This window comes from Colletotrichum scovillei (genome assembly GCF_011075155.1).
Source record: "Colletotrichum scovillei strain TJNH1 chromosome Unknown Contig00006, whole genome shotgun sequence".
Taxonomy (NCBI): Eukaryota; Fungi; Ascomycota; class Sordariomycetes; order Glomerellales; family Glomerellaceae; genus Colletotrichum; species Colletotrichum scovillei.
The window spans coordinates 1421158-1444222 of record NW_023336264.1 but is presented as its reverse complement, the minus strand read 5'-3'; the positions used below and the strand labels follow the sequence as shown (position 1 = coordinate 1444222).

At 53.3% G+C, this 23065-nt stretch overlaps 4 protein-coding genes across 4 annotated transcripts; 3 read left to right on the top strand and 1 right to left on the bottom strand.

Moving 5' to 3' along the window:
* Positions 1-143: 143 nt before the first annotated feature.
* HER10_EVM0009459 (uncharacterized protein) lies at positions 144-1101 on the top strand (the record flags this gene model as incomplete). The annotated part of the gene is made up of 2 exons (XM_035478945.1): positions 144-433; positions 492-1101. The coding sequence occupies 2 exons, from the start codon at positions 144-146 to the stop codon at positions 1099-1101; spliced, it is 900 nt and encodes a 299-aa protein (XP_035333117.1).
* A 2416-nt stretch (positions 1102-3517) lies between these two features.
* Positions 3518-4734, top strand: HER10_EVM0006540 (uncharacterized protein). The gene is made up of 2 exons (XM_035476123.1): positions 3518-4054; positions 4135-4734. The coding sequence occupies exons 1-2, from the start codon at positions 3659-3661 to the stop codon at positions 4237-4239; spliced, it is 501 nt and encodes a 166-aa protein (XP_035332780.1). The 5' UTR covers positions 3518-3658; the 3' UTR covers positions 4240-4734.
* A 7172-nt stretch (positions 4735-11906) lies between these two features.
* Positions 11907-15748, top strand: HER10_EVM0005962 (uncharacterized protein). The gene is made up of 4 exons (XM_035475561.1): positions 11907-13109; positions 13238-13411; positions 13476-13709; positions 13935-15748. Exons 1-4 carry the CDS (start codon positions 12896-12898, stop codon positions 14576-14578), a joined length of 1266 nt encoding a protein of 421 aa, XP_035332705.1. The 5' UTR covers positions 11907-12895; the 3' UTR covers positions 14579-15748.
* Positions 15749-18356: 2608 nt separating this feature from the next.
* On the bottom strand, positions 18357-19775 carry HER10_EVM0004093 (uncharacterized protein; the record flags this gene model as incomplete). The annotated part of the gene is made up of 2 exons (XM_035473747.1): positions 19053-19775; positions 18357-18928 (listed from the first exon to the last, which is right to left on the bottom strand). Exons 1-2 carry the CDS (start codon positions 19408-19410, stop codon positions 18357-18359), a joined length of 930 nt encoding a protein of 309 aa, XP_035332459.1. The 5' UTR covers positions 19411-19775.
* Positions 19776-23065: the final 3290 nt, after the last annotated feature.

Sequence of the window (23065 nt, the reverse complement as noted above, 5' to 3'; positions counted from 1 at the left end):
CTCGAGTGTCAATTCCTTTACTTCAATCTGCCTAGAAATTAAAAAGACCATTTCCCAATCATCTCCTTTCACTTTGTACTCGCTGTTTGCCCGCAAACCTATCAAACCCCCTTCCCCCAACTTCCTTCATCATCAAAGCAACAATGGCCCAATTAGTCTGGCTCATCACAGGCTGCTCATCAGGCCTCGGCCTAGAACTGTCCCGCGAAGTCCTGAAAAGGGGCCACCTCGTAATCGCCTCCTCGCGATCCCCAGAAAAGACGCCCCATCTCGTCGAGGAGATCCAGCAAGCGGGCGGCCACTGGATCGCCCTCGACGTCACAAAGGACAATGTCCAACAACAGGTAAACAGCGCAGCACAGATCCACGGGCGTATCGACGTCCTCGTCAACAATGCCGGCTACGGCATCGCCGGCGGCTTCGAGGACCTCGGGTGAGAAATCCCAAGCCAATAGGTATTCGCCAAAACACAATTTGACCAGAGACTCCAGACTAAGCGACTTCCAAACCCTCTTCGACACAAACCTCTTCGGCACGATCCGCGCAACCCAAGCCGTCCTCCCGCACATGCGCGCCGCCCACTGGGGTACCGTAATCAACATCTCCTCCACAGGCGGCCTCCGCGGCCTTGCCGCCGTATCCGCCTACTCGTCCTCCAAATTCGCCGTCGAGGGCCTCTCCGAGTCGCTGGCGGCCGAGTACGCCGACTTTGGCATCCGCGTTATACTCGTCGAACCGGGCCCGTTTCGTACCTTGTTCAGGGACCAGCCCGGCTTCTCGCCCGCCGCGGGCCGGATGAGCGCGTTTTATGAGGGCACGGCGGCGGAGGGGGTGTTGAGATATTTGGAGGGTGGTGGTGGGAAGCAGGCTGGAGATCCGGTGAGGGCTGCGAGGCAGATGTTTGATTTTGTTACGGGGGAGGGGTTGGCCACGGAGGTGAGGGAGAAGGAGAAGGAGCTGGGAGAGGGGAAAGGAGGGAGGTTTCTGAGGCTTCCGTTGGGCAAGGCTGCTGTTAAGACGGCGCGGGAGAAGGTCGAGGATTTGGAGCGGAATGTTGATGCCGTGGCGCATATTGCTAATGCTTGCGATTTTGATGAGTGAGGGGGGTAGCTGGAAGCTATTCGAAGGGGAAGTTCAGGGTTTGTCCTCTTCAACGTCAACTTGTTTCTCATGTGAATAGGGTAGTTGAAGGGAACCGTCTTGCCTGGCGCGGTGACTCTCTCGTACGAAAAAAGCATTGTGTTGAGGCAACCTGCTTGGATATGATGGCACTGCTGCAATGCATTTGATATCAGTTGATGAAATTCCCCGTCTACTAAGTTCCCGCGCCAGACTTATAGACAGTATATCTGCTGGCGATGGAGCACCTTAAACATAATCATCCCATGAAAGGCAAAAGTTCCATATGAAGAATAAAGCTGTAGATATACTATCTTGATTAGCCTCAACTTTCTTGGGCGGAGTGAGAGTGACCAGTCCTCCTTCAAGCCGGTGCCTCCCCTTTACTACATACCAGAGCCCAATAGAACATCAGATGGAGGTGAGCGGTTGCCCTTGTCGGCTACGAAAGAGGTAATTAACACTATCCTGGCGCCCTCGATATCTTACTCAGCTCTCGATCAAACCATCATTGGGATATCACGACAGAATCGCAAACCTTCCAAACCCCCAATGATCCATCAAGCCATACAGACAATCACTTTCTGTAAATTCCACTATTGCTGTGTTTCAGGGCCTTTCCAAAAAAAAAAAAAAAAAAAAAGCCTTTGCAGCCCAAGGACATCAACAAACGGAATACACACAAACCCAGAAACTTCACACCGCCCACCCCCCCCCCCTCTCCCATTCTTAACGCGCCTTCCCGTCATCTGAAGTCCAACAAACAGATCCAAAGACCAGGTGGCCGAATGGTTCCAAGCACGCCGTCGTGGAGCAATAGTAGCTTATTGGCCTCCTATCCTTACAGACGGAGTCTCAGCCAAAGGTTGCGGGTGCAAGTCCCGCCGTCGGTACAACTTTTTTTTTCATTTTCACTCATTACTTTGCTCTTATCCTTCGAGACCATTTTTTTCCAGCTCATTCTTTGTATTTACAATGAGTCTCCTATTCAGTAGTGATTTACGAACCGTAGGAGGGATTCTTGGGACACACGAGAATCGAAGTAAACGTCCCAAAGGCTTCCCTTAAATACCCCGCCCACCTAATCACATAACGCAGTCGAGAGACAAAAGAAAACAAAAATCATTCAAGCTACATTGCGTGGTTGAAGTACCACTGATATGTTTTTTCGTCCCATCGAACGAAAATATAAATAGTCTATAGCTTAATAGCTCGGCATTCTCAATAAGCTCTCGTGTTCATGTAGGCTTCTACATGAACAATGCGAATGCCATCTCTACCAAGAAACGAGCCCAGCCTCGATCGCTCCTTTACCACTTTATCCCACTTCCTACCTTATGGCTCGTGGGATCGGGGGGGGGGGGGGCTTGCTTCAGCGCATCCAAACCAACGCCCTACAAGTAAGTAATCTCAACAGATACTTTGACAATGATTTTAAGTTTGGATCGAAAAAAAGGCACTATAGAGTCCGAAGACCGCCATTCAAGCCCAAGGCAACATAACCAGAGACAACAGTAAGGAAACCACAAATATATTCGTGAGATGCTGGCTGCAGGAAGTAGACGTACAACGTTCCTGGGCAAGGGAGCTACAGGATTCTGACCGAAGTGGCAGCTTGATCTTAACTCCCGATACAGATAGACAAGGATCTCCATCTGAAATTCAGAATCTGAGCCCAGTATAAACGATGTCTAACGGCCTATTCATCTATGTTTAGGTGAATCTGTGTAAACTGCTACAGCTTCACGTCTTGCTAGAAGAAGCTCGTCCTTGAGTAGACAGACTAGCCACCATGGGACGGCCTTGGTGAGAACATCGCGCCTGGAGTCTCATGGAGGTCTTTCAAGCTTGCCACGCCTCCGTTGAGTGATAACAATTGGAAGCTGCTGCGAGTGATGAGAGTTGAACATTTATCTTCGAGGCAAGGAAGAATAGTGGTATCAGAGAACACAACGACTCGTTCGTGCCCAATCCAAAAACACCCCAAAATGCTGCTTCAATCGTTGAGCACTCGGAATACAAACCACATTATTCGCTGACCCAATAAATGGTTGCCCTTCAAGTTGCCGAGTGACATCTGAGTACCGACTCCCATCCTGGTCTACTGTATATGTGCCATGCACGGAGCACACATAAAGCCATTAGAGATGAGTTGACATGTGGCTAGTGCTCGAAGACAGCTGGACGCGGGGAAAATAACGACAAACCAAAACGAAAAACAAAAGTCCTTCACAATCAGAAGAAAGAAAGCATGTCAACAGCCGGGTTCATCCGAAGTTCGACGCAAAGAAGTCCGTACGTACATCTACCGGGGCTACTGAATTGGTTTGACGCGCACCCCACCTTTTGAGTTTCCACACTCCAAAGGAAGACTACTTGGAAAAGGCTGAAGAAGGTTGGGCCGAGATGGCATATGTTGCCCCCCCCCCCCCTTTCCTGTCGTCCCTGATCGGGGCCTGATGCCAAAGGTAGTGTACGTGGGGAACACGCTCTTCCCGTGAATCGTGTGTCCGAATCTGCAAGCGCTGGATTGGATGCCATGTGCCCATGTCTGGCCAGCTCTGACTGGCTTCCCAGGTGTGATGTCGAAGGACCAAATGCAAGAACCTGCATGTCGGTGCATGCGTGGTTTGCAACCTCTCCCTACGTGACCCTCCTCCCACCTGCACCACCTGCTGCTGGTGCTGCCATCGCGAACGCGGCTGGCTCGATGGCGACCGCAGCTTTGAGCCCGGCAGTATTTATGACTGGAGGTCCCATGATTTGGGACGAGCGACGTCCCCCTTCTCGGTTGCTCCAGGGCGAGCAAGACTTCTTCGAGTTTGATATCTGTGATTCAACGCGACGTACCGATTTTCTCCCGGCAACGCATTCCGGGCTTTCGGCAGCGCATTATTGGCCTGCCGAATCGAGTGGCTCCCCGAGATCCGAGCCGGTGGGTGTGATGTCTTCCCGGGAGCTCTCTAGCTTTCTTCCGTATTGCAAAAAGTAATTATCAGATCCGCCGTTCTCAAGACTGCCAGAGCGGCACCATGGCAGAGCGAAATCCAGAGGGGCCAAACCCACTGGCAACGATTGCGTACTGCCATTTCGATCAGCATGTCGTACGAGTCGCAATGACGGACCGCGGCGCTTCCAGAAAATTAGCCCTGGTGCAATTGGTGACATGCAGCTTTAGTGCTTTATTGGAGTGGTCCCCAAGCGGCGAGTCCAAGAGCAGCTAAGCGGGATTACCCCCATGTTTCCCGCTGCCCAGCACCATTAATTTCGTCAGCAAACTGTGGGAGGCTACACAAAAGGTAGACCGTTGGAGCATTGCGTCGGATGTTGTCCTGGATTCGGCCTGGTGTTGGCCACCGTTTCCTTGTCAGGCCGCTGCTCTTTGCTGTTCGGGATCGAAGCTGAGAGAAAGACAGGCGCTGCCCAAGTTGCTACTGAAAGATTTTGTTGATTTTTGTGCGATGGGATGATGACTTCATGGCTGCTGCAAACACTTTGGTCCCCGATCATCAGCTGTAGAATACTGTGCAGACAGGTAGCTTTACTATCTTGGACAACTGCTCATGTCAGGTGTTAACGGCGTGAAGTCGGGGACATGTCCGTAACCTGGTTCCCCGTAACCCCGCGAATCACTTAATTGGACTCGATCTCTGTACAAAAAGGATGTCTGACGCTACCCCATGCGAGAGTTGGGTGTGACAGCGAACTGGCCGCAGAGTACAGATAGCTAGCTGGTCGCCCATAAGAAAGGCGGGACTGAGTTACTAGACGTTGTTGACCTTGGTCGGACGCCATCAGCCAGCGGCGCAGTTTCTTTCGGCATTGTCGGGACAATAATCCTTCGAGAAGAAACAACACAGTATGGCCATCACAGATCAGCTGGGCCAAATGCAGTGTGGTAGGCAGGGAAATGGACAGTTGGCAGCCCGTTCATTGTACTGACTGAGTGGTTGGGCTGGACTAAACGTGCGCTTGTGGCGTCGGTCACTTGCAAGTGAGGTCCTCGGTTTGTTTTCATTATACCTGACACGTCAAGATGGTTCTGAGCAGTACGGCGTCTAAGCTGTGTCAGCCGGCCCTTCGACACATCAAAATTCAGTTCGGAGAACCTGCCATCAATTCCTCAAGAGAAAATCCAAGGTTTGGCGAGACGGGACGAGTGCGAGACCCTCGGGCGGCGGGCTGCCATCAGACCATCACAATCCAGATCGTCGGGTTGGGCTGTCGCAGTCGAGACAGAAATCAAACTCTGCGCAGTACCGCCCGTGGGTTTCTCGCCATGGCGATTCCGAACGTCCAATGGACGTGACGGATCGTTCTGTCGTATCTCCCAGTCTCCCCAAAGATCCCTTGGGCCGGTAATGAGGAGTTTCCGGTTGGGAGAAAAATCGTACCAGCCACAACCAAAAGGGTCCAAACAGGTGAACAGCCAAGACGCAGGTTGCTTCAATGGAAGGGAGCAGGTTCAGGGATCCTTTGATGGGTCCACTTCCCGAGTCGACAAGAGAACAGAGTTGGAAACTGTTCCATTGAAGTTTCAAGAATCAGCGGCGCGTCTTCCATTCCATCAGGGAGGGCGCCAGCAGCCGACGGATCGCAGAGAGACATCGGCAAGCTGCCATCGATATCGATGCCGACTTTTTGCCGCGCACTGGTGGCCATTCTGCAACCGGTTACGGGTTAGTTGCCCCCCCATTCAGAGAGCTGAGCCACCAGTACTAGGACAGCCTTGCAGGCTTGCAGCGTGCGACCTGCTGCATAGGTGCGTGATGATGACCTCCTGCAGGCCGCGCGGGCTGCAGGTATGACGGCACGGCAGCCGTATGCTGCATCTTTGGCAACTGCGGCGGAGTGGTGGTTGAAGGTTGTCGTTGGTACACCATCACCCTCACTTCATAGCGTTTCCACGTCTTGCGCAACTCTCGTCAATTCCATCAAAAAAAGGCTGTCCGCCTGCTCGGAACGTTGGACCGACTCAAGTTGCATCATGATCAAGACCGTTTCGACATTGGGCCTCAGAGCAACCGAGCGGAAGCCAAAGAAGAACCGACTCGGCGGACATTACTATCTCGTGTCGGCCACGATGGTCTGATCCCATCGCACGGTTTTGGTGATTCGTTGACATTGCGACGGCGCAGCTGACAGTCTGCCAGCGCCTTGAATCGTAAAGCTTGAGGGATCTGGGATCAGGGGAGGACGAGGTGTGGATCACCAGAGATTGAGGGATCTGGCCTTGCGGTATGAAGCTCGGGACGCTGACTGCCTGAGGCGAATGGGGCCGCAGCGCGAACCTCACAACCTGAAGAGAAGAGCAGTCCGGGAGAGTCGTGTTTGATTGCCGCTTCTAGGGCACGCATGGCTCTCCATCTTGGGGGCGAGAACTGTCCGTTCGTATCCTTCTAGAACACTGGCGATGCGGAGATCAAAATTATTGTCGAACTGTTGATATCAGTGATCTTCCCGTGGAGCTGGGCCGTGTTTGGTCCGAAAACGCCGACGCCCTGAGACTCTATGGAGTAGTAGCGGTGATCGAACGGAGGCTCTCCTATCGAATCAAAAAGATAAGAATATGCCGGCCGTGGTGTTTCCGCATACCGTTACCGACGGAATCCCGCCGTCCGCAAAGTCCTGTGCATGACCTGTGGGGGAAGATGGAGGGAGGTGGGAACGCGGCGGGAGTTCGGTCCATTGTGAGGAAGGTCGTTTGGTCGGATCCAATGGGTCTTCGGTGATGCGAAGTGTGCATGGCGAGCACTGTGCGGGGTAACAAGCTCGATTTTCTTGTTGCTCTGGAAGCCCTTCACAACCCAAATCATCAGGAAGTATCCGTACAAGTAGAGCAATGCCGATCATGTTGACAGCGGCCGGCAAGGAAACTTTCAGATTAAGGCAAGCCAAATGCTGACGGCACCTACAAACTACAACACGGTAGCATGTCGACGTGTCAGTTTTGGTTGGCCAAAAGGGTTACAAGTCATAGGCGGTGCATCCTTGTCGACACCAGCTCGGCTGTTAAACCGTAGTCTGTTGGTAACAAAGTGGTAGCCTCTCGTTCGTAGTTGTCAGGTTTCGGAGAGGGAGAGGCGAGGCAAGGAGGTTCAAGGACACCCACCTCCAGAGTCAGTACCTGGTTAGCGGGTAGGGCAAGTCGGGCTAGGGCGGCCCCCAGAGGCGAAGAAAGGCAGCTAGGAAAGATGAAGAGCGACCATCTGAGACGTTAACCGATCAAATCGCATCTCGAGAGAGGCGGGTTGCGGCCTCAGCTGACGTAACTGCTGGCTCCGAAGCTGCGTGTAGCCGCTGGGGCTAGATGCGTCCGAGAGGACAGAAAGTGACCGTAGCACAGAGGGCAATTACCGACACGATGCTTCTTTGTTGAGGTTTTGCAAGCATGGCACGTTCGTATGGACCTCGAGAATGTCGTTCCAATGATACGGAGTATGGTGAAATAGGGGTTTATCTGCGGGCTCGCGGCAGTGAACGTTCGTTCTCTAGGGACCCATACTCCGTATGCCAGGGCTCACGAATTCTTGCTGCTAGAGCGCGCGAAAGAGCAGATCTGCGGTCCACTTGGTACCTGGGGTGTAAATTGATGAGAAGGGTCTCGGCCTTGACCATGGGGTTTGCTCTTTGGGATAGACATGGAAGCATGCGGAAGTAGAAGTACGGGACTGGCGGCAATAGCTTGCTTCCTGCGTCGGTGGCTGAAATCGTTGCTCGGCTCGGTCTGCAGAAAGATCAACCTTCCAATGGGCGCCAGCGAGATGCAGCAACACAGACTTGAGTGTCCAGACCGAGGCAGTTGACAAAGAACGGAGAAAGCTGGTGCGTGATGACAAGGACCTGAGCCACAATTCGCTGTCCTGCAGGCATCGTCTTCTGTGGGAAGAGAAGGGTGTTGGACCATGGTGATGTTGAGCTTGGCTAATGGTGGTCCGCCGGCGTTGAAGGTCTTGAGGGTGTCTATGCTGAGCACGAGGTTCCCGATGTGAGAATATCTAGTCTTCTGGTGTGTTGCCCTGCTGGATGGCGTCAATTTGTGTGTCCGTACTTTTCTAAGAGGTAATCACGAAATATATATCTGTCCGGCCCTATTTCCCTCATATCCGCTTATGACCAGATTCGAAATAAAGTACGGAGTAGAGAATGGGGAAAGACTGGAGACGGATGGACTGACGCCTTCTAGCGGTTGATGGGATAGGAGACAGGTTTGTGTGTGCCCAGAATTCCGCTTGCGCTTGGCAGTTGCTTGCTCTACAATGTGACCAACTTGTTTGGAACTTCACATGACGCGGTAGGACTGAGGTCAACAACGGGCCGTAGAGGTGTTCACGTAATGTGAGTGCAGCAAGCAGACAAGACGTAGGAAGGAGCGTTGGGCAGCAGATTTGTGTGCCATGGGAACGCTCCTGACGATAAGTCCAATGTGCCAAACGTTCTTTCCCCGAACCTTGACATGAGTCTCAAAGGACGGCTTCTCGGAGCTCATGCTCATCTACCTAGTTCGCAATACCATATCAGTTCCTACAGGCAGATACCTTACCTAGACACCTTGATTTTACCATCTTCCATTCGCACTCCCAGGTCTTTTCGGTTTTGAATGATGTGAGCTGCGGCGATACGGATAAGGCACGTCCCCGTACCTACCTTACTGTTTGGTAATGGCAATCGCGGAAAGGGCAAGCAAGGTACATGGGTACTTGTTGCTCGTTAGCGTGGGTGGATCAACCAGAGGTTTAAGTGGTTAGCAGGGGTGCTCCCCACGCATTGGTCTGTGTCTGGCCCAGTCGTTATTTCGGGTTTCTTGGAGATTGTCTGCTTGGTGCTTGCTTCGATAGTGACGCTGACGAGTCTGTCCTGGTGCTGTGCAAGATTCTGAGAGGCACAGCAAGCATGTGTGATTTGTGACGCTCGCTCTCCGCGGTTCTCGTCTAGGCAGTACCAGGACTTCGTAAACACCGGATACAGGGACACCTTTCCAGGCCTAGGTCTGGCGACATTTTCTCTGGAATCCCAATGTTGAGAATTCAAGGGGCGGGAGAAAGACGAGGGTGAGGAAAGACGCGACATGGAATGAGAGGCGGACCATGGAAATGCTCGGGAAGAAGAACGAACGGCGCGGGCGGGAACCCAAGACACAGACAAGTACTGATACCGTGCAGTCGAAACGGCGCTAACGCAACAAATGGAGATTTCGACGGGGAACTACGTACCGGACTACCTTGCTCTGTCTTTTTGTCGTTCTCCTTCCTTTTCTTCCCTCCTTCTTACCTCATCACGAAGAACCGGAAACTGGCAACTTCACAAGCAGCTGTCTTGTCATCCTTTCAGAGACCTGCAGACGGACCCGGCGGATCCAACGGCAAGAGAAGGAGAGATAGGTAGGGCTGGCGAGATGGTACCTTACAAAGAAGTATGCATGTTCCTCTTTTCATCTCGAAATGCCAATCTCCTTCTCCTGCTTCTCCAATATCGAGTGGGTCGCCTGCCGACCCCGGCCCGCCTGGCTTGGAAGCTTGCTGAAGCCTGATGATTGACGGGATGGGATGGAGCAGGAGCACTGGACCAACTTAGCAAGTCTGGCAAGTTGGAGCCCCAGATATTAGGTACGTTCGACTGATGGATGGCGTCTTGCTATGCTTACCCACGCGATTTGCCAAATGTTAATTATCCCCGAGACCGCATGCGACGACCTACAGGCGCTGCGGCGCAGGCGCAGGTGCAGGTGCAGGCGGGCGACCGCCGACGATGACATGGCCTCTATCACATAAGCTATCCGTTCCAATTCCTACCTTAATGGGTTCCGGATGATGCTGAATGGTAGGGGGCGGCAGCCTGGCAGGCCACTTTTCGAAGAGATACTGGACGGATACCATCCACAAGCTCCCTCGGCTTGTTTCCACGTCGACACGCCCCCGTCTTCTGCCTCCCCTCCCACTCACTCAGGTCCACCGAGATACATGTTCCGAGGAGGTCAATACCTCACCTTACTTGCATATCCTTACAGCCATGCAGCTTCCACGCAGTCCTGATGCATGCCCTACAACTTGGAAATCTCTTTGAGCATCGACGAACATCGAGACGTTGCGGCGGACCGGCTGCTCGCCAAAGGGAGAGCCGACTTGTGGATATGAATGAAGGCTGTTGGCTGTTGAGTAAGCGCTGCCAAATGCTTACATGGACAGTGAAGATTTTGGAGTCTGCCCAGTGGAGGCGTACCATCCAACTTCAGTCTCTGATGACTGGTACATTGCCTCTTCTGGTGTCTCGTCTCAAATTGACGTCTCGTCTCGACAGTGTCGCGGCAGGCTCCCTCGCTCAGTATTGGGAATTCCAACTTCAGGCACGGAGTGGAAGGGAGAAGCTTCGGAGGAATTCGAGGTAAGCGCGTAGACTTGGTCCAGTACCCAAGTGGGAGGGCGGTTGCCCGCGAACAGGTTGTCGTGCTCGATGTGGTCGGCCGGACATCATACCTCAGACTCATGGGGTTGAGGGAAAAAAGAAGATCTATAAGGGGAAAGTGACGATGGTAGGAAATCTACTGACTGTCAATCCTAGATGAAGAAAGGTAGGTGCTTTCGAAAGGTACAGAGTAAGGTATTACCCCTACCTCACCTTACCTCCCGTTGGAAAGTTGAAGGCAGGCACGTTCTCGAAGGCAGAGTGTACCGGTACCTTCCTCCGGTTCGGCCACCCCCACCCCGTCCTCCTCCTTCTCAGCGATGGAGTTCCCGTCAAGTTCTTGCGCTAGCGTCCCGTTGCTCAAAGTGCAGTGTCCAATGTCGTCTCTCGTCCCTGGCCCCCCTTGGTCCCAGATTCCCAGTTGGTGTCCCAGTCGCCGTTGCAGTTTGCAGTTGCAGTCGCAGTTGCTCTTTCCCACCCAGCAGTTTTCAATGTTGAGGAGGTGCACCTCACACCCTTCCTCCCCGGCCCTCCCCCTTCGCTCCTTCTACCTGTTGCATATCCGCAACATGGCAAGGTACCCAAGGCAGAAACCTTCCACGACCTAAGGTGAAAGCAAGGCACCTCGAGTTAGGTACCTACCTAGGTAAGTAGGACAGATAACGTATGATACCTTAGGTAGGTACGTCCGCACTTACCTAGGGGTACAGAGTGCCCGCCCAGAACATAGGAATTTGATGCTCTGACATGTAAAAATGTTAGACGGGCAAGGGCATGTGCGGGTTGTGCGTCGGGTGCCTCCCTCGTCTGCGCAGTGCTAGTGTACTCCGTACATAGGAGTGAAGTAAAATACGGTATCCAGTTGGCACCTTCCTCGACTTCCATCTCCTTCGCCCCTCCACCCCCCCATCCTCCACCCTCCATCCCTGCCTCGTCTCCTCGCAGTCGCTGCTGCCCCGGTATGCCCCCCAAGCCTCAAGGTACCCAAGACTGCCTTACCTCACATTGGTATTCTCCTTCCCCCTCCTCCACTTCTAGTGCTTGGCTGGAAACTTGTCGCTGCCGAACTCCCCCAAGTGCAGGTGCGAGTTGCAAGTCACAGGTCGCAGTACCGAATACTTCGTACCGATACAGAGACAACCTAGCCTACCACTTCCTCCTGCCTCCTCCTCCACCAGACCACCACCCACTGCGTGACTGCCAACTGGAACTGGGCCTTCCTTCCGCATCGGCTTGGCTGTGCTGCCCCCGTACGAAGTACCTTTCCAAGTCCCTACTGCTTCTGCTCCTCCCTCTCACGTTCGGCTCTCCCACTCTTTTTTTTCTCATGTATTTTTGTATTTTTGATTTCATTTTCCACACTCGCCTCTTTTAATCCTGCCACCCCGGGACTGGCTGCACTAGCAAACGCAAAAAGTCATCATCATCATTCTCTCAGTGACTTCCTCTCTGCCCTGCCTGCTCTGCTGGCAACGACTGCTCGACTTCTTCTCACTGCCTCGAGTCCTACGTCGCCTTGCCACGGTCGAAGTCGAGCCAAGGCACAGGCCTTGAACACCAGAGAGGGAAAAAAAAGATACATCTTGACCAGCATCACTCTACCTAGGTACCTAAGGTTGTCCGACCCGGACGCTACTTCCTAATACCCAGACCACCTCACACACACACACATCCACCCACCCACCCACCTACCTAATAACCCAGACGTCCGATTCGACCCGCCAGTTCGCCGTCGTCTCGTTTCCCGCATACCTCTTTACTCTTCTCCATCTTGGAGCATTCGCCTGATTTCTCTCCATCACCTCAAACCGCACCAGCCGACGACCGCCACCTCGAAACGAGTGCCCTCGCACCAAACTCCGCTGCAAAGGAAATCCATCTTGCGCATCTCTGGCCAACAAAAACAAGAGTCTTTCTTTGCTCTACCTCTCGCCTGCTTTCATACCCGTTGATCGTTGACTCGAGCCCGCGCAACAACTTCGAGGAACAAACCCCGTCCCTCTTTTCCCCTTTGGTGAGTGGTTTCCCTGTCAGTCCGCTACAACCCCTGCGCAAAAAAAGCCGCGAGACATTTAACCGCGCCGCCGCCCATACCCAAAAATTTATTTTCCCTGTCTTTCCCGTTGGCCTCTCCCCTGACACTGCGGCGCCGTTCTTCAACCCATCCCTTTGCGACACCGTTCCTACTGAGGCTTCTCAACCGCGCCTCTGGTCTCGAACATCGCCTTGAGAAGACCTGAACTGATTTTTCCCTTCTTCCAGAAAGGATCAGAAATCTCTCGACCGGCCTTTTTCGCGCGGCACTTTCCTCTCGACCTCTCAGACAACAACTGTGGCCAACCGGGTTTCATCTCCCTCAACCACAAGCATCACCATGTCCTACTACGAGAACAACCCGCAATGGTCCAATCCCGGCCAGAACAACTGGGAACACCAAGCGCCTCCTGCCCGTGCTGGTGAGTCGGCCCAGTTGTCGCAACAGCACCAAATCGCAAAACCAGACGCCGGAATTGACTCGAGGTTCTCGCCAACAGGTGCCAGCGGCCCAACGCCCCAGGACGACTTCGCATTCTTCTACCAATTCGAGGGTAGGTCATCTCGAAATCTTCGGCGCGCGGCAATCCAATACCATGGCGCGGGCGTCTGTCTATTGTCTACCCGCGCCTACAGTGTGCCGCGCGCAGGAAGAGCAAGGCTGACGAGATAATTACTATAGATGTGGTGCGGACACTGACTGCTAGGCCTACAGAGGTTGATCGTGCGTACGAGAATCTCGCCAAGGGCGGGAAGTCATACGGCATGGGCGGTCGCGGACGTGAGTACCCAACCCCTGGTGGCCCCAAGATGGGTCCCGCCGGTCATGGTCCCGCCAGAAAATCCCTCGACTTCAGTAAGTCTGCCCGCAACTGGCGGGCATCACCGCAGCCTTCCCGATGCTAACTTGTAACACGCAGCCGGACGCATGGGAGCCGGAGCCGGTCCCGGACCCAGACCGCACTCGATGAACCAGTTCGATGATGCCCGAGGCCACCCCAACTCGAACCTCCAGAACTTTTACGCCTCCCAGCGCCACCAGCCCTCCCGAGGCTCCAACGACGCGGAACAGATGATGCAGGCCAAGAGAAGGATGGCCGCCCAACGGGAGCGGGAACTGCGAAACCTGCACACTGAGCAGCAATACCAACGAAGTAGGCCGCCCTCTTCTGTATAGCACACATACTCCATATGCCAGGGGGGAACCAGCAAAGCAGAAAAATAGATAATTCAGGCCGAGGGGTTTCACCATCATGCGCATCCTGCTGCCCCGTCATGTCACTGTCGAAAGATGCTATCCTGAAAGATCCTTCGTCCATCCCTTCCCCGTAATACCGAGAGATTTCGGAGGAAGCCATGCTAATCAACTGTGCGCGCAGCCGTCGTTTCTGACATCCCCTACGGTGCCAAGGCCATGTCCGAGGAGGAGACTCGCGACTTGATTGCTCGTCAGCGGAGCGCCTTGTATGGCGAGGGTCCGTTTGCTGAGAAGGCAGGCTATGTCGACGAGAACGGAGTCGTGCGCACTGGCGTTCCGACCCATAGCGGCCCCTCCAGCCTGCGTGGTCAATCTCCCTTGACCTACGATCCGGCTCGCGGCCCGCCTCCTCACGGTGATGCTCATACTCCCGTTTCGGCTACTGATGCCGGTCCCGGGCCCATTGCTGGACCCCCGGGCGAACAAGGCTCGCGTGGTGGCAGCATCGCCAGCCCTCAGCCTAACGCTCCGAGCAACAACAAGAGTGCGTTCGAGTCCGCGGTCAACCAGGCTGCGGCCCGCACCAACAACTCTTCGCCTGGCGGCTCCCCGCCGCGTCAGGAACTCCCGGCCGGAGCCAAATCGGGCCAGACCGTTGCTCCCATTGGCACTCGACCTTCAGGAAACCAGGCTGGAGCCTCGAACCCGTCCTCGAAGAGATCTACCACACCATTGGCATCCCCTGGCGGTTGGGGCCGTGGAAATGGGGTGTGGGGCCCCCAGTCTTCCGGCCTGAGCCAGCCTCCCGCGAGCGTCTGGGGCTAGAAGAACTCGACGCCTTGAACCGCATCACGTCATTTGGAAACGTTGGCGCAATTATGGAATTGAACAGGAAGAGAATGATGGTTAGGAGGTTTGCGCGGGTGGGGTTTCAGCTTGATTTCAACATCGATTGATTTTCCACGGTCACGGAAAACTTGATATATACCTCGGTCTCGACACGGTACTCGGAGTGAGGGTGTCCTTCGGCATCTTTTGAGGAGTTTTCTTTTTACACCATAAGCAGGGGCCGAATCCTGCAACCTCGGAGTCGAACAGTATTGCTACGGGGTAAAAGGAGATGCATGTCAAAGGAACACGAAAGAGGGGGTCAGCAGTTGTTTAGGGTGTTGGCAGGGAGATCACAGCGTCAAGGAACTGTTTCGGGTGATCTGGGAAATTCAGGCGACTGTGAACACGGAGCAGGGCGATTCATTTTTCTGTTCTTTTGGGCAGTTGTCCGTTCGGGCTGGGCATGGAATGATTCGGGTGCCAAAAGCGTCGGAGGGCAACCTATGATTCGAATTGCAAGCATACAATACGGCGTGGGCGTGTATTCCGACATCTGGTTTGACTCGAATGGGTTGGGACTGGGAAACGCACATCCGGGGAGTTGGTACAAAGCACACAAGACGACTCTTCTTTTCACACGGCGAAAAAAATCACACAAAAAATCAGGGATTTGGGGAATCGGGGTGTTTCTGGATTCTTACTTTGGGGGGGATCCGTTTTTCCTTGTCTTCCTGCTATGGGGGTTCTTACACCGGAAGGTTGCGCCGCAGGAGTTCTTCACTTGCCTTTCCAACCCTTGACTGCTTCTGGGACACCGGGACGGTCAGGGCTATAATGAGGTTTCGTGATTCTTTTCGACACGGAAAAGAAGAGGGAAACTTGGCCGCATCAAGAGAGGGGATTTGGTCAGGAAAGATGCGGATTAGATCATCAACATGGGTTTGCGTTGGAGACGGATCGGATGGGACTGTTTTTTCTTCATAGTTTTGTTTTGGCATGCACGCTTCGCTCAGGACAGAGCAGCAACCTAATCAAAAAAATACATGGATTTTGGTTTCCCCCCAAGTTTTATCTGGCCTCTGAATGTTCGTGCTCGTATGCTGAAGTTGATGATTTGCTGGGGAGCAAGGAGTGACGGGAGAGCATAATCCTCAAAGGTCTAGGTCTAGTTGAGAGCCCCCGTTTGGTTCGGATAGGCCCGAACCTTGAGTCTGGTAGTAACTTTGCCAGAGGGAAACGTGAGGGAAGGTCACACGCTAAATGATGGGGAAAGGGGGAAAGGGTATTAAGATCTACGGAGTGACAGCCGGTAGTTGACATTTTCGCTTTCGCTAAACTCTTCCCCCCGATGATGGGTGACAAGGTGTGATGGACCGGGGGTGAACATTGTCAAGTGGGTGACAAAATCGATTTCCGCTCGACGTATTCGACATGCTGTTCCATCGCTATTATCACTAATACCGCTATTATCACTAGTATTGATGATATCTATTACACAGAGTGTATTTCTCTACGTATATACCTCAGAAGAACCTTAATATAGAAAGGGATAGTAATTATGATATGAGTGGTAAAAGGGGTACTTATCAAGATGAAGAGCAGGAAATCGATTTTGTCACCCACTTGATTGTCTAGCGTGCCGGAGACAGTAAGGCGAGGGGATTACGGGGGGTAAGTTTCCGGCCCGGCGGCCTAGTAGAGATTTGCTGGGAAATGGGTATTCCTTCCATCGTGGTGAGTGCGCTCGGACTATTGAAGTGTGATGATGATGATGTGCTTCTGCTGTTATTATTTGCTACCTCGCATGTGTGTGTGTGTGTGTGTGTGTGTGTGTGTGTGATTGTTACGGGTACATGGTCCGTGGGAGGAGGGGACTACCTATTGGGTGAAGGGTGTAAAGGGTCCGGGCCGGTGGCTTGCGGGAGGTTCCGTTGCCGCTTCCGCCCGTTTGAACCGTTTTTGGGGGGACGGGATGGCCGCGGCGCTCGGTTCGGTCGGGTGGTTTTCTTTATTTGGGGGGCAGATAAGACTTGGGGGGCGGGTTTCAATGGTTTCGGGGTGTTCCGTAGAGTGTGGTTTGTGTGGTTTTGGATTGATTGTTCGAGGGGTGGGATGCTTTATGTGCTGCTTGTTATTGATATTGGAATTTTTGATATATTATGCGGAGCTTGCGGTAGGTATGGATGGGAGCTGTTGGAGATGTACGGATAAGGTGAGAGGCTTTGAGGGTGTATGCTATTCTTGACTTGAGAGGGTCTCTTCAATGGTTCATCTTGATTTATTGAATTGCCGCCTTTTAGAGGCTTATTTTAAAGTATTATTTCTTCCTCAGATCAATGTCCGCCGAAACTGAAAGAAAGCTATGGATTTGGTACTTCATACTACGGGTTAGAGTGATACTCAGAACGCTCGCTCCGATTTTGCCAATACCAGTGCAAGGCTGATCCGTTTTCTCTTCAGCTTCAAATGGATGCAGTCACCAAAGTTGCGGCCGCCATCACCATCCAACATCCAATGTCGGAACCAAATTTAGGAAAAAAAGACGTCGGGAAACCGGGTATGTGGGACCCCCCGGGCCGCGCCGGAGGATGGCACCGTGGGGCGGGACGAACGGGGCGGGGCGGGGGGTGTTGAAGACTAAAAGAGGTCGGGTCGGGGTCTGGGCGGCCTTGCCAACGACCAACGGCCAACGGGTCTCGGGTCTCGGTACATGCGGCCTTCATCATGTACTACTTGCCATCAGCCTCATTTTTCTTCCCCCCTCCCCCCTCAGTTACTCGGGTGTATCCTTTGCAGGTTTGTTGAAGTCCATGGGGGGTAAGCCGCGTTTCGTCGACCTTGTTGAGGGTGTGTTGTTTGGTTCTGGGGTTTCCTTTAGTGAGAGGGCCCGACTTACGATACCCTACCTACCTAGGCATCTACTCACCCTTCGCGATGTAGGTTATTTCGTTGACCTTGACTTATGAGGAAGTAGAAGAAGATGCCGGCTATTGGAGACGAAGGGCTGTCCATTTTGGTCCGAGAACCAGGTTACAGCGTGTTGGAAACAAAACCCAAGGATTGATAGGATGAGACATCTAACACGTTCAATATGAAAGCTCAGAATTTGATCATGACCATGAAGTGTATATCCCTTTTTTACATTTTCCACATCCCACTGTTCGCCCATGTGATGATAAATATGCAAAGAGTGAGATGCGATGGCTCTGTGTCACCACCAACATTACCACTAGCAACGCATCCCAAAACGGAAACTTGGCCCGTCTACGGCATTAATTCTCCCGGTTGTCCATTAGATAAATCCCATAGAATGCTATTGTTTTGTGATTCTTCTACTTCAACTTCCGTCGGCCCGCGCCCGATGTTGGAAGGAGGTCAACGTAGGAACAGCCAACAATACAGATCATGGATTGGCTGGCTCACCATCAATATCCTTCCTGTTAACCAGCCGCTGAATGCTCACGAGAAGGAGAGTCTACACACAATGCTTCCGTTCATCGCCTCCCGGGATGGGCCTTCATCAGTAGAGGGCGAATACTACACAACCTCAGACCATCGGCCCCATATCCTAACCGTTGGGAGAACAATCACGTCACCGGGAAACATTGTCAATCTTGAACAGTCTCATTGCATACCCAAACCGCGCTATCAAAACCAACGAGTACGCCCCCCCTTTCCGCCCAAAACCTGTATCAAAACGCCTTACCACCGTACTTACATGCCTCAGCCAGTCCCATCTTAGGGACAACCGTCTCCATGTGAACCCCTCCGTCTACACCCCCAAGACCTTAACCCCCATCTCCAAATCCATAGGATCATCAGCCCTCAAAGCCTTGCCACCCCAAACAACAGTCCCCCGCCCATCAACAGCAAACGCCCCAGCAGTCTGCCACTTATTCCCCATAACGGTGCTCGCCCCTCCCTCCCCGTCCTCCCCACCGCTAATGCTCACAGCTGAAGCACCGCTCATCCCCGTGCCCCGTCTCTCCATCGGCGGGGGCTGCTTCCTCGAATTCGCAGCAGCAAAAGCAGCATTTTCAGCAGAAGCACCGCCCGTCCTCTGAATCGCCCCGGCCACCTTCTCCCCCAACCACCCTTTCTCCTTCCACCCCTGGACCTGGCTCGTTGGGTTGAAGACGTACCACACGTTGCCCAGGCCCAGGCCCCAGGCGGCGTAGATGGCGCGGTCCTCGTCGACGACGATTTGTACGTTCCAGGCGCCGCCGAGCATGTCGATCCACTTGTTGGTCGCGGCCTGGGAGGAGTGGGAGACGGCTATGCAGGTCAGGGTGCGGGCGTGCTTGTTGGCCAGGTCCCGTAGAGCAAGGAAGGTCTTTTGGGCGACTGTGTAGGAACAGACAGATGTTAGTCACGATGAGGCTTGCTGAAGAGGAAGTGTTGTTTGTGCTACATCACGTAATACTTGGAAGGTAAGGGGGAAGGGAGACAACGAGATCAACAAACGTACAAGCACAACCAACGCAGCGTAAAAAGACGACGAGGACGGGGCGGCCACGGCCAAACTCGAGCTGCCTATCGCGGTCCAGCGGAGCGAGTTCACCAATCTTCGGGACCTCGCCGATGGGGACCGGCGGGGGCGGCGGGGAGAACCACGGCGCGACGGTGATGGGCAGCGACTTCATCGACATCCACGCCGGCCAGGCCCCCGCGTTCCCGTCCGCCGCGTCGTCGTCGAGGCCCGCGTTGGACCCCTTCTTGCTGCTCTTCGCGTCTGTCGAACCGCCGCCGACGCCGCTAAAGTCGAAGCTCTTGCTGTTCAGGCCCACCTTCCTCAGGGCGATCTTGGTTGTCAAGCTCGACAGCATGGTGATGGTCTTTTCTTTTGATATGTATGTATGTGTATGGGTGGGTGGGTGCGCGCGCTGAGTGTGGGTAACAGCAATGCAATCGATAGTATGTATCTCTGTTTCCAAGACTAAAGACGTCTCAGGCAAAGCAACGACTTCTGCGGGAAATGGCTCGCAGGAACAGGCGGTGCGGGAAAAGAAGCAATAAGCAGGCAAGGATCAACTGGGTTGAGACGGCGTGCAGATGTAATGCAAATGCAAGATTGACTTTACGTAGATGGCAGAGAGAGAGGCAATGAGAAGAAGGAAAGGAAGAGGATAGAAACATGACCGGCATGCGCAAGGCAGCGGGCGGCATTCCCAAGAGACCACCTTTGAGAAACTGGTAGGAGGGGAACGGCGAGAAGCTCTGAGGAGCTTTCCTGAAACTTTCGATACAGGACGCGTCGCATGTTTGGTTAGCGAGCGCCCTGAGCTCCTGGTCGAACCACGAAGAGAACCACGTCGCGAGGCTGAAGCCGTCTATCGGCTTGGCTTGACCTGACCTTTGTAGAACCCCTGATTGGGAGGAGATTACTCTCCGATGGTTTTCATCGTTGCATTGGGGACTTGGACGGTTGATCTTCAGCCTGGTGTTTTCCCAGGGTTGCAGAAGACCGGTCCCTCTGATTTTCCGCGCCCTGTGCCTCTCCCGAGGAGAGAAACAAGAGACTCGAAAAGAATAGAAATTTGTTTCGCTTCTACTTAAAGATGCGGAAGCTTGCCTTGAAATGGACGAAGGAGATTTCAGACCGAGAGACCGTTGGTTCTGACTCGCCGGATTTCGGAGAGCCTTTCCAGGGAATCTTAGGGAACGAGTTCACTGGCCTTTGTTTCTTCCTGCCATTCCTTGGGGCGGGCTGGATGCCCCAAATCGAGCCAAACTTTCATAACCCAAAAGAGAGACCAAATATGGCTGAGTCTTGAAGAGTCTGCGATCCGAGGTCCGAGGGGGTGCCGACCTTGCTGGAACGCGCGCCCGCATTCCTGGATGGCCAATCCCCGTCGAAACATTTGTATATTAATCGAGGCACGACTCACTTGAACCGCTCGATACAGCTCACCGAACTCTAAATGACGATAGCGACGTCCTGACTCCCTGCAAATTGACCGTTTAGCGATAGCCTAGCCACTCGCGAGTGAATTGATAGTAGCCCAACGGCCGTGGAGGAATTTGGATGGAGTCTTGCGGAGACAGTGCCATTGACACTACAGCCATCGAAGGTGTCATGGAGCTTTTTGATCACCGGCTTGCCACAGTTCGACTGACCGGGGAGAGTCTCTGAAAGAGACAGGAACTAACAGTTGAGACATGGTGCCGTCCAGCTGTAATGGTCCGCTTGAACAGCAGGGAGGTTGCATGGAGGTTTAAAGTGAATGTCATCGCTTTACCGGACCTGAGGTGGACTCGTCGCAACCACGAACGCGCCGTCTCTTAAACTTCGATATTATCATATAACTTGACGGTGGTCGCTTCATTTGCAGCATCAAAGTCATCGAAAGACCGCCGGCAAGCTGAAGCCGAAAGAAATGTGCCAAGATCCGGAGAAGCCCAATGTTTGGGTGAATCGGAGCTTTTGGAACTTGCCCCGTTCGACAAGGAGAATTCGGTCCAAACAGCAGATTGGTGGAACTGACGTCGATCTGCGCACCCCTAGATTCAAGGAAAGCGGCGGGAGGAATGTGGGGAGCGGGAAGCGTTCACGGATCGTCTTCCGCCGTACGATTCGATTGCGGACGTATCGTAAAGACAGTTGAGTTGGCGGGAGGTCTCAGTTGACAAACCTTGTATACAGCGGCATGGCGGTGCGGGTGGCTGAGAGTCTAGACTGTTGCAGGTTTCTCCCGAGTGCTAGGAATATTCATCTTTGCGCGGTCTGGAAGCCGTCTGTCCCTCGTAGGAAACGTTCTGGCCGACGCTACGTAAAACGTGTTCGTTCTCTGATGTCTGTCTCTTTGCTTCGGGAGACTTGGATGAACGTGGACAACTGCCTCTGGCTCGTGTTGCCGGGTAGGGAAAGGTGGGAAACCCCAACTCGGAGCTGGCAGTCCGAGCCGGACTGCCGATGCTATTCTCGAAAAGCGACCAAAGATGGCACTTGCGGTTACCAGGTCAGCTCCGCACAATACTGCGTAGAAGCCCACTGGTAGAATACGTATGTCTCCTGCGCCCCGCGGTGGGAGCCATCCGACGGAGGGTTGCAATGCATCTGGGAACGAGTAGCCGCGAGTGCACCTCTGCTTCTCATCACACAGGTCCCGCTCGGTCGGGCGCCTGCAGAACACTCTCATCACTCTAGCTCATGGAGACATCCGTGTGGTCGTTGTAAGGAGGTGGGCTTGATGCGTAATGGTTGTTCCTAGGTCCTAACCAATGACGAGCGCACGTCTAGCTTATTCCGTCCCTCTCTGCGACTCAACTAAAGTGGTGGTTTGAGCAGCCATAGGCTGCATCAATGCGTGCATTGAATACCGTTCGAGTCGAAGCAATGACGTCGGTGATGGCGACCGGTGAGGTACGCTCGTGAGATGTACAGCAGCCACGTTGCGCAATTCAGCCGCAAAGTTTGGTCAGGAGTTCAGCCTGAGAAGGACCATTTGGCTCTCTCGATACGGATACATTTGTGATGTCCTGGGCTTTTTTCACCTTTCATTGTGGGGCATTGGAGTTGCGGGCAAGTGCTTAATTTTAAGTTCTAGTTGAAAACGGGAGAATTATCAAGTAGCCTTAGCAAGTTAGTAGAGTAAGACATTAGCGCAAAGAAATAACGACGTGACAACAAGTAGAATGTTCCATAATAGCAACGTTCGACTCGTGGATGTAATTGTCGAACAGGAAGTCTCGACCAAGAGGTCTTCGTTAACTGTTTGCAGTTACAATCGAGGTAAGACAGGGCCCCCATCTCAGGTCATTAGCAGTGGCGGTGGTATACAATGTCCGATTGACACCTTAGTTGGCGATGCCTTGTGCTGGTTGGATACCAAGTGAGCTGCCACAGTCTCTTGTACGTAAAAATGTGTATGACTTGAGAATCTGAACGATAGATCGGCTGGAAGCAGTTGCGATGCATTGAGAGAAGGTCATTGTCTTAGTTCAGGCGGGAAGACTGGACGAGGACAAGTAATCCGGCCGCCAAGCTTCGACCGCTTCTCGATCTAGCATCTCTCAGAGACATTTCGTCCTAGTTGTTCGTCTGTTCACGGATTATGGCCGCTTTCCAGCCCTTCTCTAACCTGGAGCCACATGGCTACGGATGTGTATAAGTGGCTTGCCAGCCAGCCGCAAAGCTAAAGGGCCGTCCCGACCAATACACAACGGAGGAAGTAACATTGTAGGGGGCCTACTACTTCGAATAGAATGAGGTTAACGTCAGTTCGGGTCTATGGATGTCCTGGGTTACTTCTGGCTGTGATTGATTCTCGTGATGCCAAGTGTTGTGATGCGCGGGCGCGGCGATACTCTGGCTTGCTAGTTCGAAGCTGAGTGAATGTCTCACCTCTGTTAGCCCATCACCGGAGAATTAGAGCACCTCGTTGAAGCGACAAAGTGCCTAGGTGAGCGCGTGAACATTGCCACGTCTCAAGGTCTTGATCCGTGATCTCTGGATTGGGCAGTATACTCGAAGGGGGAGGG

Excerpts from the sequence above, each read along its gene's own strand:
- HER10_EVM0005962 (XM_035475561.1), top strand. The coding sequence starts at position 12,896 with ATGTCCTACTACGAGAACAACCCGCAATGGTCCAATCCCGGCCAGAAC. Across the intron at positions 13,110-13,237 it reads ATTCTTCTACCAATTCGAGG|ATGTGGTGCGGACACTGACT; the intron begins GTAGGTCATCTC and ends TAATTACTATAG. Across the intron at positions 13,710-13,934 it reads TGAGCAGCAATACCAACGAA|CCGTCGTTTCTGACATCCCC; the intron begins GTAGGCCGCCCT and ends CTGTGCGCGCAG.
- HER10_EVM0006540 (XM_035476123.1), top strand. The coding sequence starts at position 3,659 with ATGTGCCCATGTCTGGCCAGCTCTGACTGGCTTCCCAGGTGTGATGTC. Across the intron at positions 4,055-4,134 it reads GCTCCCCGAGATCCGAGCCG|ACTGCCAGAGCGGCACCATG; the intron begins GTGGGTGTGATG and ends GCCGTTCTCAAG.